Source organism: Pipra filicauda, unplaced genomic scaffold (assembly GCF_003945595.2).
Source record: "Pipra filicauda isolate LSUMZ 115617 unplaced genomic scaffold, ASM394559v2 scaffold15_size4787011_pilon, whole genome shotgun sequence".
Lineage (NCBI taxonomy): Eukaryota > Metazoa > Chordata > Aves > Passeriformes > Pipridae > Pipra > Pipra filicauda.
In genome coordinates this window covers 1,306,478-1,323,984 of record NW_024104096.1, presented here as the reverse complement: position 1 = coordinate 1,323,984, position 17,507 = coordinate 1,306,478, and the positions used below count along the sequence as shown (strand labels likewise).

The 17,507-nt window shown below is 36.3% G+C and overlaps 1 protein-coding gene across 2 annotated transcripts in view; it reads left to right on the top strand.

The window, feature by feature from the left end:
* MARCHF5 (membrane associated ring-CH-type finger 5) overlaps positions 1–15,375 on the top strand; it is a 28,728-nt gene extending 13,353 nt beyond the window's left edge. Inside the window, exons 2-6 of one of the 2 annotated variants that reach the window (XM_027710935.2) lie at positions 2,613–2,815; positions 7,926–8,056; positions 11,207–11,390; positions 11,801–11,967; positions 13,112–15,375. In XM_027710935.2, coding sequence (XP_027566736.1) covers positions 2,613–2,815; positions 7,926–8,056; positions 11,207–11,390; positions 11,801–11,967; positions 13,112–13,228 — 802 coding nt within the window. In that variant the 3' untranslated portion in view covers positions 13,229–15,375. The remainder of the gene's footprint in view (positions 1–2,612; positions 2,816–7,925; positions 8,057–11,206; positions 11,391–11,800; positions 11,968–13,111) is intronic. The other variant, XM_027710936.2, reaches the window with a different exon arrangement.
* Positions 15,376–17,507: the final 2,132 nt, after the last annotated feature.

Below are 17,507 nucleotides of genomic sequence, written 5' to 3'. Positions count from 1 at the left end.
TTAGGAAGGTTGATGTGTCCTTTCATTTGGGACTGCAGTAGGTGCATATTGGGAGCACGAAGGTGAAAAGAGGGGTGGTGCTACAGGAGTCCATAACATGACACTTTTGATTTAAACCAATGTGGGGAAGGAAAGGACAGGAAGAAGCCAAATCAGTCTTTGATTTTACCTTCCCATTAAGACAAGTGGAAGAAACTACAGCTCTGATTCAAGGTGTCAGTTCTTTGGCTGAAGGGTCTTGGATGCAAACTGAGGCAGTTCTAGTTTTAGAGCACCACAGTTTGACTTTACATCTGTACCTGCTGTAATGTATTCTGTGCTTACAACTGGACATGTGGACATGACAGGTTCATTTTACATATTGTTCAATTTTACATTGCTTTTTCTGCAGTCTTCCCTGGAATCTGAATCCCAAATTGTATTCCCTTTTACAAGTATGTCAGTAATAAGTTGCTACAGACTGCCTTCTGCTCGTACACACAACGTAGTTTCAACATACTTCCACCACTATAGATCAAAAAAAGATTGAGTGCTTTAAAAGAATGTCTTGCACATATTTTACAGGCACAGTTACCTTTACAAACAAAACATGGTTTTGTAAAGAAACATTTGTAAAGAAACATTTTCAGTTTACAAATAAAATGCTACCCAAAATAGTGAGGAAGGTGTTAGACAATATTTTTCATTTCTTCAAGTTGGAGCCGGACAACATTAAATTTCCCACGGTAGAGTCCCCCCTCTTTTTCCTCATAGAGTTGAAAACAAAAACAAAACCCACAACCTGTTTAAAACTGACCTTTCAAAGGAATTACTCGGGTTTTGTTGCTTTGAAAGTGGCTGTAGTGGCCCTTGCTGTGTGTATAATTCCCTTCTAAATGTTTTTTGGTGAGCTTAGTTACTTACAAGCATTGTTTCTTTTTTTTGAATGGGTGCAGCAGAAAGGCCTCCACTACGTATATGCTCGAGTATAAATTTGTGAATTTCTGACAACTATTTAGGACTGGTTTCAACAAGAGAGGTTATGACAATCTGGCAAAATTATTAGAGTTGGAGGGGACTTCTAAACTGTAATTTCTCCTCCCAGATGCTAACATAGGTTAGAGATGGGATACAGAATAGGCAGACTGAAACAAAAAAGTACGAGGGGGAGAAGGAATAAAGGTGGATTAGCGATTAAGGAGCTGAAACAAGATAAAATGAGATGGAGGAGTTTAAAAGGCTAGCAAGAAGGTTTTTTTACTGACAAGGAATGCTGGGTGGGCGAGAGGAAAAGCATTATGAACCACTATAACATCTTGGCATAGAAACCACTGTCACAATTCTCAAATAGTAAAGATGTTTTGTTTACTAATGCCAGAGCATTTCTCAGCTTCTTCCTGTCTCAGTTACTGTCTGCTACTGGTTACACATAAGAAGCCTCTTAGCTCTTCATCTTAATATTGTTACTGAAGTTTTTAAGGGAACAAAACTCCATCAAAATAGTGATGGAAAACTTCACATAGTGCACAATGTCTGATTTGATTGTGTCTTGATAGTTAAATTATAGGGATGATGTTGCTGTGCTGTTTTTTAAAGGTTTAACTATGATTGCAGTGGCTTGTGTAAAATATTTTTTTAAAATATCGAAACAGATATCTGTATTTATATATATACACTTATCTTTGTAGTAAGATCCTTATTTTGATAGATTCTGGTTTATTATGTAAACTTCAATTTCTTCAGTATGGGAATTAGTAAATTATTTCACAATGAAAACTATTGGGTCAACATGTCTGATATTTTCCTAGTTTAGATCGATATTTTACTTTCTCTTGCAAGTTGTAAGGTGTCCAAGGGTCAGGCCTAATCATCAGATCAGATATCTGGGAGGTACTAGGTTATGTGCTCACTTCAGGTCAGGTCATATAGCCTGTCAGTCTTGTGTTTTCTCCTTAGAGAATTATTATGTTTGAATTTTACACGTCCACATAATTCTTCAGTGCAGAAATTTCCTTCTTTAGTGGTACAATAGTATTCTTGAATTACTTTGCAACCTGATCTATATTATACAAAATCGATTTGTTTCGACAAAGTACTTTTTCTTTTCAAAGAGAGGAAATGAATTTAATATAATTACTTACAGTTTGTTTTGTGACACATTGCGTCATTTGTTTTGTTTTATAATTTAGGTGGATTGGAGTTAGTTTTCCAAGTCACAGACTACGGTATTGATGTTATATTTTTAAAAGTAAAAAAACTCACCAAAATGTCTGCTGTAGAAGGAGATGGGAATACGCTAAAAAATATATGGATTTTTCGTATGTTGAATTATTCAAAGGTTGGACTACAGTCTCGATGGTTTTTAATCATATATTAGCTAAAAGTTAAATTAATAATTCAGGTTGTATTAAAAGCAGTTATTTTGCTATCCAAAATATTCCGTTTATTATGTTGTTTTTTTATAGGAAAACTGTGGTACAAAATACTCACATTTTTGGTGATTTAGAATGAGGTAACAAGCATCCTCTCCTCTACTTGCGCATTTTCTAAAGCTACCTGCTTTCACATGTGAATGTTTGAGTATGTAAAAGTAGCAAAAAATATCTTTTTTTTTCTCCTTCCTATAATTTCAGGAGCTGCTGGGTTTGTTTTGCTACCGACGAGGACGATCGGACAGCGGAGTGGGTGAGACCCTGCAGGTGCAGGGGCTCCACGAAATGGGTTCACCAGACGTGTCTGCAGCGCTGGGTGGATGAGAAGCAAAGAGGAAACAGTACTGCTAGAGTTGCTTGTCCTCAGTGCAATGCAGAATATTTAATAGTATTTCCAAAGCTAGGTAAGATACGTATCACTGAAATTCTTGTTTCTTTATTTGTTCTTGCTTTCTTTTTTTTTTTCCTTTCTTGTGCTCGGAGCATCAGTTCTGTTGAAAACTTGTCTATTCCTTTTTCCAGACAGAAAGAAATAACTTTATATTCTGCTCACATCTTATTTGGTGGCTTAGTTAAATACCTTCTAAAAATTTTGGATGTGTTCCACTTAGGTAAATTGATAAATCTTGTGATTGACCTGTAATTATTTCATGGCTAATGGGATTATTTTTCAAGTTGAGCAGAGGGTGAATTCTTTCAGCAGTTGCCACACAGCACATAAACACATCCCTTTTTTGACTCAGCTTGCAGAGAAACTTATCAAAAGAAATTAAGAGGAAAGAACCTTACTAAGCAGCGTGTGGTATTACCCAAAAAACATAACTTACACTTTGTTTGGGAGGTATTTCTGAGTCAACACTGCCCTGAAATAGAGGCAGAATATCTGTGGTTGCTGGGCACTGCTTTAGCTCTCTTTGTCAAGGTGAAAGAAAAAGGTTGGATGTGGTCTTCCAGAGTCTACTTACTTGAGTAGCCAGGTAGGACACTGCATGGTGTGTTGCATGTTATTAAATTAGCAGTGGTTGCTGTTAGTCCAGCCCTTATTTGCCCATGTGTTCTGTGGGATATATTAAGTAAAGCAAGAAAATGAAATGTTGCCATGGGAACTTAAATTTTGTTTAAAAGTAAAACTGCTTGTTAAAGAAATGCTGATGTAGCAAGTGAGTGCAGGCATTTAGAGGATTTTAAAGATCTTTTAAAGGACCTTTTTTTTGTAATGAAGCAGCTGAAAATAAGTCAGTTCTTTGGGACAGAACCTCTTTCCTATTGGTACAAGGGCTGACAAAATTAGGGTGTCAAGGGAATTTTATGAGTGATAACGTTTATTTCCATGCTAGAACACTGAGTATTGGGAAAGAAAATACTGACTAGTGTATTGTTGATATTCAAGAAAACATAAACCAGCATGAAGCTTACTACCAAGTTATTTGTGTATTGACCACAATTCAGCTGTGCTATAAAGATAAGGGAAATCTCCATCATAAAGAAAGCATCAAGTGATAAAATTTAGCATTGGCTTTGGGAAGAAAACTAGTGTAATATCTGGACAGAGAATGTACCACAAAACTTGAAGCTGTTTAAAATTCTTATTTGTATCTTGAATGATGAAATAGTAATGTGAGCTGCATTTGCATTTTATTTTGGCATTGGGAAAAAGGGGAAGCAACTGTAGTTTGGACAGGATACATGCACATAAACAACAACAGGCATTTTAATCTCTTCTTGCAATTTGTGGCATACTGTATTTGAAAGCTAAAATTACTAAATTCTAACATTTCTGCTTTCTGAAGGTGACCTAAAATTCTTGCATGAGATTTTTCAGCTCTTGCATGCAGGTATGCAAGAACCTTTTAATGTATCTGATGTATTTTCCTTCACAATACCATCTTTTTCTATTTTAAGAGATACGAGCATAAAATTCAGACTTGTCTGAGTGTACAGAAGACATCAGTAGTAGAGCAGGGAGATGAATCTGGGTCCATGCAACATCAATCATGAGCTTGAAGAGCCTTAAACAAGTGAGACAGTCTTGCCTTTTTGTAGGTCTTTCTAATAACCCAGAGCTGTTCTCTCACAATTCAACTGTAAGTCAGGCAAGGTCCCAGCAGGCAGAGTTGGACAGTAGGATGTTTTCAAGCAGTCTTGTTTCTTTCTCCTGCAGCAGGTAACTTTGAAGTCAGTACTGGTCATAGCGTACAAGAATCTAAAATTACTTGAGCAGGGAAGAAGTAACAAGTGAAGTTTCCCTGAGGCATTACAGTTCAAAAACTTATCTACATTAAGACTTCTCTAATGTGCTGCTGGAAACTTCTTTCTAAAAACAAATTTCTGTGAAAGGGCACTCCTTAACACAACTTTTAATTTATGTTTATAGTTTGGAAGTAATATCAGTTTGAGGAGACATCCATTAATATCTTTATAAGTAACAGTGGGTATCTTTTTATATATTTACCAATTCTCAACAACCCCTCCCATGGCATATCTTTACATTATAATTCCATTTCAAATTTGATAGTGCCTATCAGTTTTGGTGATTGGTAGTAATTATGTTCTTGCTAGCTGTTTTCCTCTCTTCTGAGAACTTTTACTAAATAGAAAAATGTTATTGCCACTTTGAAAGTAACTGTAGTATCTCTTAGATAATTATTTCAGTTTAATGAACAGAAAACAGACTTGGCAGAAAAAATTCTGTTAAAGCATGACAAATTTTGCAAAATGAAAAATATTTTCATTTTTATTTCCTTCTTTAATTTGTATATCAGTGATATTTATTTTCCTGCTTTTTCCTTAATACCATCTTAAAAGAAACAGATTTGTCCTCCTTTCTCACTACTGCCTTCCTAAGGGACTAGTTGAAAGATTGTTTCAATAATTTTTTTCCTAGTGTTCTATAGCCAATTCTGTAACTAGCTTCTCTTAATGATTAGTATCAGTATTATAACTTGAAGTGTTATAAGGGAAGCTTCACTGCTTTTTGAGTCTCTTGTCTTCAAACAGATATAAGTTTTCAAAATTATGCAACTAAACAACTTTTTCAGTGACTGTGGGAAACAGTCAAGATGTGTCAATTTTTGTGCATTTAGTACTTGCAGTTACGACCTTGTTGCTACTTCAAGCACATTGATAGACATCCCAGCGCTTTCTTAAGTCTGTCCTGGAAAGTTAAACACAACTGTTAAGAGCTGAACTGCTTGTTCCAGTTCTTTGTATTTTAAACAATGTTCCTTCTTCACAAGCCTTTTAATTTTGGTACTTAATCAACAATATGATGCTCAACTCGACAACAAATTTAACTCTATAGTTACACTGTTTGTGGACTAATTGACATCAGTTGGTGTATTTGAAGCAGGATACTGGTGAGGTGTTCAGTGTCTTACAAGCCACATAGGAACATGCTTCCTGCCCTTAAAATGAGAGCTTTTTACTAAAGAATGCACACTGTACTGGAAAACGCACACAAAGGGAAACAATTTGAAGTACGTGAGTAGTAAATTAAGAACTCAAGGCTCCAGCAGAGCTCAAGTAGAGAGTACATTAAGCAGTATTCTGCCCAAGTTGTTAGGACTGCCCACTAGTCTGTGCATAACTGCAGTATTTACAATGACTTGTGTTAAAACTGCATATAAGATAGATGTGTTTAAATCGCAGCTCTTCAGTATGATATTCACACACATACACATGTACAGGGAAAAAAAGTTAGTCCTTCTACAAGGTCTCTCTACAAACAGTGTGTAAAATCCTACCCTGTTTAAAAAAAAAAAGGAAAAAACCCATCACAAAAGAGATGTATTTGAGAGTGCTTTACGAGAATACCAATGCTGATAAAACATGACAACAGATGAATTCAATTAGATGTTCCTGTTGCTTTTTTTCACTGACTGACTTGAACTGAGTAGAACTGGTTGTTTTGAAATCATTCACACTAGAGCTGTGCTTTTAAAAAGAGGAACCAACGAAGTCATGAAACAGGAGTCACAATTTTGTCACTGTGGCTCATGGAAACACATTTTCTGCAAATATCTGATGTGAATTTCAAATCTTGTTTGAATGTTTAAATGCACAGCTTTTAATTCATTTAGTGTAAATATGATAGTTCAGACACAAACTTTGGGGAACGGGGTGTTAAATTATCACCACCCTAAAAACTGAGAAAATAAAATTGTGATGTACTATGAATATTCGAGGTGAGAATTGAACTGCAAGGGATTTTTGGAGAATGCCAAATACAATACCTTTTACCTTTGGAAAGGTAAAAAACCGGAAAAAACCTATGGCACCTAATCTTAATTCTGTGCAAGGTCAGAACAAGTTTTGATTTGTTGAAGGTCAGGAGGAAAATGGCAATGAACTCAGGACCAGTGTACAATCCAGAACATGCTAACTAGCCTGGCAGTTCATCTAGCAGAAGTTCTGTACATCTAGTCTATCCAGACTTCAGAAAGTCATTTCATGCCACTGCTCAAGAGATCATTTTTTCCCCACCCTCCAAAAAAAAGGAGATTAGTGAAAGAATTACAGGCTAGAGTGGGTAAACCTCGATGAGAGACACAGAGGATTAGTTACTTGAAGAATGCCTGTAGGCTGGTTTTGAGCATAACTTTTGAGCATAACTGAATTTGGTAGGAAAAAGTAGGAGGAAGCTAACAGGAACTGTTCTGCATTTGAGCTGGGGGAGGACAGTCTGTATGTAGAATTTGTTGACAAATACAGAAGTAATGTGGAATCTGATCATGGTGATGATGTTTTTCACTTCCATACATACATCTCAGTGTTCTGGCTTTTGCTTGACTGGTGCTGTTGCAGACCCTCAAAGAAAACATGCAAGCATTGCCCTTGTTCACCTCACCAGAGGTGGTCAGGGTAATGTCTTGTTCTCTCTAAGTCTGGAAAGTGCAGTTTTCCATAGACAGAACAATGAAACTATTCATGCATTGTTGTCAAAGGCACTAAACACTGGAGAGAAAAATACTCCTATTCAGGTTGAGAGGTGGTCCTCTAAAAATACTGAATGCAGTCTCTAGCAGTGGAAGGAGTCTTTCCTCCTGACTGTGCTGCTACTTACTGGATAGCAGGATAGTTTAATGACAGAATTTTCAGGTGAAGCTGTCAAAGATAAGTACATGAAGTACATTACTCCTTATTGGTATTTTTTCCTTTTGAAATTTAAGTGTCTAACAAATAAAAAAACCACTAAGCCTAAAGTGCTTTCCACAACAGAACTATTCTGATTCAATACAAAGGAAGCTTGTCAACTTTAGTGGGTAAATTAGTGCTCTAACCAGTGTATCAATCTCTTGGAAAGATGTTGCAGTACATTAAATAGTATTTAGTTACAAGTTAGGCTTAATAGCTTTTTAATTATATGTCCTCTTTTAAACAGCACATGTGGTATCTCGGACTTGTATTTTGCCCAGTTTTTTCTTTCTTATCAGTGATAGACATCGAGACCTTTCTTCAGGATGCTTTTATGTGTATTTATATCTATCTTGAAACCTTACTTTTCCTTTATCATAGGTCCAGTTGTTTACGTTTTGGATCTTGCAGATCGACTGATCTCAAAGGCATGTCCCTTTGCTGCAGCTGGAATAATGGTGGGCTCTATATACTGGACAGCTGTTACGTACGGAGCTGTGACGGTGATGCAGGTACACACGTGTTCCCTCTCCTTACCAGCTTTGAAAGCAAGTCTTCTAAAGAAAAAGTCTATTAGGATTCCTTTTTTTCCTTGGCTTAAAACATATTTCAGCTGCTTTCATTGTAGTTAACAAGTGAATTCCAGATGGGCGCATAGAAACCTTTTCACTTTTAACTGGTCACACAGACTTGGCTTGGTATAAAGCCAAGTCTGCCTGTTCAAACATGGTTCAGTCTGCAACTAACAAAATTCACTACTGCTCTAGCTGGCTGCCTGTTGTATGGCAGGCTGGTGAACCCAAGTCTGTTCTCATAGAAAAAGTACCATTACTGCCTAGATACTACTAATGGGTAATTCTTCACAAAGGACATGAGATTAATATTTTTCTCTTAGCTGGAGAAAAACTTTGCCAGTAACATTCAAAGGGTTGAAACATGGTGAAATTTTTTTTTTTGTGTAATGTGATTTTTTTTTAAATTGTATAAAGGAAAATGCATCCTCTGAATGATGCAATTCATTCATAAACAAGAAATGCAAAGCACTGCAAATTAATAATATGCTCTTTTAATTACTTCAGACTGTATGATTAGTTGAAAGGGGAAAAAATACTTTTCCTACTTCTGTTCTTGTGAACTTGCTATTTAAATATAAAAATAATGTTGATAGGTAGTAGACTATTAACTACAGAAAGGCTTGTTCACAGCTGTCCTAGTTCAGCCACAAGACAAGAGTTTTCATAGATTGTACAACTAGAAGGATCTTTGTTACTGTTGTAGTTGTTGATTCCTATATCAAGTCCTTAACCTGCCTTGCCTGAAAGCATAAAAATATTTCAGATGCAGATTCAGTTGTATGCCAGCAAGTATTCCTCCACACAGTTCTCATTTTAAATGTACAACCTGGTCCTTCTCCACGTAAGTCATCTGACACTAATCGTTCCTGAACTGTGTGGTACTGCCCTGCAGTTCTGCAGATGGCTCCATCTCAAGATCATGTGCTGTTTTGGTTCAGTTTGTATGTGATCTTGTAGCAGAAATGAAGTGAAGCCCAAATGAGTTGTTGCAGTCCCCCTGGTACCAGTGTGGCCAGGGTCAAGCAGGTGCATAAGAGATGTTTAATGACTTTGAATATCACCTCCATTCCAGTGGATGAGTCTCTGTATTACAGAATGGTACCCTTAGGAATTTTCTCATTGGATATTTTGCTCTTGTGGCTCCTACAGGAACATTACAACCATCTGTAATACTACAACCAGACTTTTGAAATGCACTAGTCCTCTTCTCCTTGCTCATTGAGACCTTTTCTGTAGGAAAATATATGACCTTTTTTAGCTGCCCTAGAATTACATAATAAAGTGGAAAGATAAATGCTTCTTTCTGTAGTTGTTTTGCTTTTGAAATGAGGATCTGTCTAAACATTAGTTTAGGCAGCTGGTCAAATCCAGATATGAAGAATTAGCTGTTTACCTCATTTAATGTTTTGATTGCATGGGTGACACCCTTGGCAAGACAATTTATTAAGGTGGTAATAGAGGGAAACTGTCTCACCCCTTTTGCCACCCCAGCTTTGCTGGGTTTAATACAACTTGTCTCCTGATGCATTTCAGACTCCTTCAGCTGAATGGCTGGGGAGAAGCACAAAAGCTATTTTTAAAGGTTAAGAAAATTAAATACAGAATTGACATTGTGACTCTAGTAGTAGCTAAGTCAGTAACAAATCATATAGGGTTACTGAAAGCAGAGAAATATAGTAATCTAAAGCAGAAGAGACAAGATACTGAGGCTTTTTTAGATGGACAAGGAGTCTAAGGAGAAAAAGGATAGTGTCAGACTTCATGGTTTGGGTGGAAGATATGGAAGAAGCTGGAAGACAGATGCTGAATATTTTTTTCAGGGATAATCTTTTGGCAGCAACAGTATTGGTTATGCCTATTTTTAGAGGCTGTGGTAGATAACATAACTTCCTGTTCTAGAAGCATAAAATGGAATGGTTTTCAAAGCGTGTCTAAAAAAATACAGTTTGAAGGTACTGGGGTACATTACCCTGGTTTCTTCCCTGTGCCCTACCTACTCCAGAAGTACAAGTTTTGTTGTTTTCTTTTTTTTAAATTTTGTTATTGTTGCGTGTTCTTATCACCTCATTCTAAGTTTTGTGCAAGTGAAGACTTGATAGCTTGTTGTATTTGTGGAAAAACAAAAAGTCAGTGAAAGTGCATCAGGAAATTTGCTGCCTGACAAACATAATAGTTATTTTAATGTTTCTAGTCTTCCTGGATTCTTATGGAGAGAGTCATGAAAGAGCCTGTTCTTCCCAGAAGGACTTCAAGGACTTTGTTACCATTTAGTAATTCTTAAATTGAGACGACTCTAGAGGATATCTACCACTTGCATGTTTTTTATGTCCTCAGCCCCATTAGATTTATTCAAAATTAAAACTATGTACTTTTTAGGAAACATAAGGCACTGGTTTTTTATAGTTTTAATCTGTACATTTTATAAACTGCAAAGGCTGATTAATATTTTTATGTGCCAGTGGAAAGGTTTAGACACAGCAGTAAGGATTGTCCTTTAAAATCATAGCATTAACCACATTTGAAAATAAAGTACACGTGAAGATATGCTATTTCCACTACAGTTGAAAATAATGTACATCTTCCTGCACTGCCTAGAGAAGCAATAGTTTAATACTGTGATCTCTGTTGCACAGAGATCATAACATAAAATTTTGATTAAAACATCGTGAGATACTTGCTATCAATTTATCCTTTGAACAGTAGTATCTAATCAATTTCTGAGTGTAGAATTAATTTTTGTCAAACTGTAAATGCTTTGATGCATTTTGGAAAGCCTGCTATATTAATGCTTGAGACATTTAGGGGTTTTACATACACAGAAACACGTGAAACTTCTCTTGGGATGGGAAGGAATTGTGTTACAGCTCTCTGCAAGATTAATGATTTGCAAGCTAGAGCTGGTAGCTCACCTGCATTACACTTCATAAGCAACCAAGGATGCAAAGAGAAAACAGAGTAAATTAGGTAAAACCATATTCCTTTTTTCTTAAAAGGTGTGGGCAGCTCCAAACAAACCTGACTCTTTAAGTTATATTTTGTTCAGTTGTGGCCTCTGTTATGTTTGCCAACCATATGTGTATTTTCCAGGTTGTGGGTCACAAAGAAGGTCTTGATGTGATGGAGAGAGCTGATCCTTTATTTCTTCTGATTGGCCTTCCCACCATCCCAGTCATGCTGATATTGGGCAAGATGATCCGCTGGGAGGACTATGTGCTCAGACTGTGGCGCAAATACTCTAATAAGCTACAAATTTTGAACAGCATATTTCCAGGTAATGTGATAAATTTGAAAGAAAATACCAAGATTGAATTTCTGCCTTTAGGAGATGGGGATAGGCAAGTAGTGTTTGCCATTCTTAAGCAGAGGTGATTAACACCATCCTTCTCTTTCATGTTCATTCTGTTTAGATTGTGTTTGTATAGTACCTAGGGAGAAAGGTGGGCCAAGAGGAGCAGGAGCATGGTTTCAGTTAAGGCCTTAGTAACAAAACAAGCTGCTAAAAATCATATGTCTTACTTGAAAGTAAAAATTAATACAGTCATTTAATGGAAACAGAATATTCACTGAGAAGAGGGATTGGGCTATAGATTTGTAATGGAGTGGAGGGTGGGCACTACTGTGCTGTGTTCTTTTTGAGGCAGTGGCTATGTAATCTTTCTTTCCCCACTTTTATCCCCTTAGGCATTGGATGTCCTGTTCCTCGAATTCCAGCAGAGGCGAACCCTTTGGCAGACCATGTCTCTGCTACACGTATTCTCTGTGGAGCTCTAGTTTTCCCTACTATTGCCACGATAGTTGGCAAGCTGATGTTCAGCAGTGTTAACTCAAATTTACAAAGGACAATCTTGGTAAGATTCAGTATTGTTTGTTTCATAAATTATTATAATTTGGGAATATGAAGTGTTGTGGGCGAAGGAGGGAAGGTAAAAAGGAACATGAATTGACCTAGAATTTTAAGAGTGGCATTTGATTAAGGGAAGGGGTTTTTTAAGGTTGCCTGTCTTGGTAACCATGTGGGTGAAAGACTTTGTCCATATGACTGAAACTAATCTCAGTTCAAGACAAGGCTGAAACTTGTATCTGGTACTGTACTAAGCAAACTTTAGCACTAATCTTAGCCAGCATCTTCTAAGAACAATCTCTGCAAGGGAAGACTAAGGTTTATATTATAAACTTTTTCATATAAACTTTTGTTTACTAATTTTGAGAGAAATTCTTCATTTCTTATTTTAATAAGGAGAGAAAGACTAACTCTCCATAGAAGTTGAGTGGAAGGGGAGTGACAAAGAGAGGAGATGATCTCTTCCTCTCTGAATAATCTCTCTGGTCGCAGCCTTGCAAGGGGAATTTGGTCAGATGGTATCCCAGGTCATCTGACTGTCACTTCAGCCCCTGTTTACAATTCCTATGTATTTATGCCCCTCTCTTCCATATGGAAGAAACAGTGATATTACAAACATTCATGCAGACTAAAGGCTTCTTGGTGTCTCATTTTGAAGGCTTGAGATAAACATATTATAAAACTTTCCACAGGGAAATACAAAAATAGGTTTTATTTCACTTCACTTTTGGCAAGTGGTGTTTTTCACAGTCTGGTTATGGAATAGTTATCTTTATTATTCCTTGTGCCATGTATAGTATATATACAGAGAAGGGAGGAAAGCAGATACATATCTGCATTTTCTTTGTTCTTGAAATAAGATGTATTTTGTTTTTGGGGTTTTTTTAAGAATATTTGTCAGACTTCCCAGCAAATAAAAGCTCTTATAGAGTCAGTGTGTAATCTCTTTAAGTAATATTAACCTCTGTAATAGTGCATTGTGACAGAAAAGTTTGAGATATTCGTTTGGAATTGTCCTGATTAGGTAATCTTCAAAAGAAAATGCCATATATTTGAAAACAAATCTTCTTTGACTGGAAATTTTTAAGAAGAACATTTGCAATGGTATGTCACTGAACTGTGCAGGTTTTCAAAATATCTTTTTATTTCAGGGTGGAATTGCTTTTGTTGCTATAAAAGGAGCTTTTAAGGTTTACTTCAAGCAGCAGCAATATTTGCGCCAAGCTCACCGCAAAATTTTAAATTATCCTGAGCAAGAAGGAGCGTAAGGCTGTGACCTCCAGATGTCATACAGTCTCACCTAACAGGTTTCCATGTTGTATTGGTTCCTTTGTTATTGCACAGTAGTGGAAAATTGTGATAAATTGCTGCTCCTCTTTTTTTTTTTTTCTTTAAATACAATAAAGCACTGTCTTGTGGCAGGGTAAATCCTTTCAGCAACCACTGAACCTAAGAATGTGACTTGGCTTTCATTATTTTGGAGTATTTCTGTAGGGCAACAGGCTTCTAAATTATTTTCTTTGAGCCAATATACTGAATGGAAAAAAAAAAAAGCATTAACTACAGAACATTTTAAATGTTGTTAATGTAGGCTATATCCAAATGCCTTTTCCATAGGTGTTGTCATACCCACGCTGTCATCCAGTTCAGCATTTCACACAATGAAGGGAAATTGTTTTAGAAAGGAAGTGTGAGTCATTGCCAAGGAGAAATAATTGTAGGACATCAGTCAGTAAAGATTTCCTTGGGTTTTGCTGGTATCAAACCGGGAGTGTGAAATACTCAAATGACAGAGAAAGCAGAAGATAGATCTCCCTCTACAGGACTTGTATGTCAGCTTGAACCACCTAAGTACTAGGTGTTAAAATTAGCATGCCTTTCAGGTGACTGTTTTATTACTGATAATTTTCAGTGTCCTGTTGTATCTTCTGCAGTGCCTGGTGTCATTTTCTCATGGCTTTACTGGTTTGTAACTGGTGCTGGATAGCATTTTTTTCCTCCACAGTAAAATAATAATAATGGGGGAAGTAAACTGCAGTTGCTTAGTTTGTAGTTAAATTAGAACACTTGTTTAGTTTCCATGTCCTTTTGATTGTGTAAATATCCATACAAGTACCAAGAGCAGTAGAAATGTGAGGAAAAAACATTGAACACTAAAGCTACATTTTAACTGACAGAGCAGAGCATCCTTCTAAATTTCCAGACCTGAGTGTGTGACTCAGCTCTGTTCAGGACTGGGCTCTCCTGCCCTAGAGGAAGGGCTGGCTGGAAGGGTGTGACACTACACGTAGAGTACCTGATCTGAGCATCATGCTGGCAGGGTAGATGCTCTTAAGGTAACTTGGCTCCATTTTGTAAAGGACTAAAGGATAAATCTTAAATGTGTAATGAAGTTTATTTATACAGTAAGCTTTACTGTTCCAATATGTCTAAGGTAGTCAGCTGAGAGAGACATTAGCACTTCAGTTATTTGATGTGTTTATAAACTCAATTTCAACAGAAATTGTTTTGTGAAGTTAAATTTTGACAAACATAATACAGCCATTTAATATTCATACCAGACCTAATCTAAATTTAGTACTTCATGTTCTTTCCTAACAACAGTTTGTTTGTTTTTCTCCCAGTTTTTCTTTTCCTTGTTCATATTAGTATGTCAAATGCATGGAGAAGGGTTTAAAAAAATCTTCTAGTGAATTTATTCATAAATAAATATTTCTTTTCACCAGAAATGGAGTAAATGCAGAATTGACTTCATATTTGACTGCAATAATGTATGTTAAGAGAAATTCAAAATAAGGTACCTTTTCTATAGTATGTTTATCTTAATTACCAAGATGTAATATTTTAGAATTGTACAAAAGTGTATATAAAGGCCAATTAGTATTCAAAAACTATACAGGTATTGAGAATTATACATTCAATCAATATCAAATACAGTTGAGTTTCTTGCAGTAATGGAAGAATTACTATAATCTTGTAAGTCTGCTGATTATATTTGTCTTAGTGGGCTCACTTTTATATAAAACTCTAAATTGAGTAGCGGCCTCTGAAAGTTGCTGCTTTCTGTAAGATAGTCTTGAAACAATATTATATGTATTTCTTACAGAATTCCTTGTTTCAAGAAAACAGCTTTTCAGTGGTCTTCACTGTATATATTTCCAAACAATTTATTACTGTTTTTTAAAAGTTTGAAGAATTGAATGATGCAAATTAGCGGGTTTGAAACTTGTTCCATGGGAAAGCTCATTGTCTCTGGAAGTTAAAGCTATTGTAAAAATACAATTATAAAAATACTGTATGGACTGTAAGATGATTTCACATGAGCGGTAGAAGGTCATTACTCTGTAAATCTTGTTTTTAAGTATTGAAAATTATAGTTATGTTGAATTAGGTTGAATAAATATTTTTTACACTCCCTAGTGTATTTTGTCAGTTGAACAAAAGCCTGTAGCAAAACTTTTTAATGAAAAATGTGTTTTGTTTTAATGCATATATAAGGACTTATAATTAATTTTAAGTTTATAGCCTAAAGAAATATCTTGGTGATGAAGGAAGAATTACTATAAGACTTAAAGCTGACATTGACTTTTGGTTTGATTTTGTTTTTTTTCTCCTCTCTGGTGATCAATAAAGGATGTAGGGGAATGCGTTTCTCAAACATTTAAAAAGCAAAAGAATTGCAACACGGACAACTGCCAGTAACACAGAGCTGGGTTTGGGAGCTACTACATTTCTTTAGGTTGGCTGATGGGCAGCATTTATTTGGGCAATACACTGATCCCTCCTCTTATCTTGAGAAAGATAATACTGTCTGTAGGAAGTGTATTTTTCACTAACAGCCAATTTATGTCCCATTATTTTCAAGACAAGGAATATGAAATGTTATCTGGCATTTCTGACTATACTTCCTTACCTGTAATTTGGTTTCTCTTAGACTTCCATTATATTGACAAAGGCACAAATTTTCTGAGCTGTGATTATGTAAATACATAGGACTTGCTTCTCTTCTTCTCTCTCGTGTCCTGCCTTAAAATCTTTTATTTAGATGAAACCCTACTTTGCTTTTCACTATTATTTTTTTTTGCTTGTATGGTGGTTCTTTCCTGTAAAACTTAAAAGTATTTGTGCCAAAATTTGCCCAGCATTCTTTCTGCTTTACTAATACATGGAAGTCCAGGGTAGGCTTTCTTAATTCATTTCAAACCTTACTCAAGAGCTTGAGTAATACAGTTGACTTTCCAGAAGGGCAACTGTGGCATTGACATGTGCACAAAGAGAATATTGCTGTGAGTCAAAAATGTGTTCTGCAAACAAGGATGAACTCTCTCCATTAGGCCATGGCCCCTCTGCCTCAAGAAGATTTGAAGATCTGTGGCCACTTTGTCCATTCTTGCCAGTTAGTTATTCACATGTTCTGCATATTTAATTGCTTTTGCTCCTCTGAATATTGTGAGCATAAAGCAGTTATTTCTGGTGTACTGTACTGAGTCTTTCAGTAGAAAAATTCCATTCCAGAACCACTAAAAGCAAACAGCAGACATGACTTGAAACTGCCTCAACTAAACAGCTCAGCAGCACCTGTCAAAACATATCGTGCAGGCACCTCATTTAATGCTGGGTGACTAAGCCATGGAAAAGCAATTGCCTAAGCAGTGGTCCTCCATAGGAAGTACTGTGCTTATTAAAAAAGTTAAAAAGACAAAAAAGGCAACTTCTAGCTTTAGACCACTCTGTGATTGAGCACACACAGCTTGATGGTTTGGGTGGTTTGTGTTTTTCAGTTGGTCCTCTGCTCTTACTACAGCTCAGTAACACTGGGCTGCAGATAATGGGAGCTGACAAAGGATCACACTGCTCTGAGGATTTACTATATGTCTAAGGACTGTTTTGTCAGTAATTGTCATTTCTCTGCCGTGAATCATTACAAGAAGCTAATACCCTTACTTGCTACCCCTAAAAGTGCTTCCCCCTACCAATTTTCTAGATACTTCTCATGCACAGAAAATAGAATATGTAAGACAACATAGAATCAGAAAAACTTTTAATGTGATGAAAATGAAGAGTGGGGGTTTTTTCTGCAGCAAAATGGTGGCTGGTTCAGAACTGTCTGACTGACTTGATGGAATAAAGTACCACGTGACCTCTTTGGCATAGTTATAGATTAAGATCCCATGGGTAATTCAGAGTTTATTACTCATCATAGTTTGCTGCATGTCTCTTGTGTTACTCTGTTTCGGTAGAAAAAAATGCCATTTTGACATACAGAATCTGAGATTTGCACCCAATTCCCTCAGTACCAAGCTATGAAGGGCTAGTGGGATTTCTCATAACCAAGACAATAGCAATTCTTTTGAATGCTGAGAGGAGCATAGAAAATTGTTACTAACCTATAAGAATATTTCACTGAATAAAGGTTTCAGTTTTTATAATGTTTTTTGTACCTTTTAAATGCAAAACAATTTTTCTGTGTTCTGTCTGTGGTTTCTTTTGAAAAAGCAAATGGCATCTTTTAACAGCAGGGTTCTCAACCCCAGCATGTTTTTAACT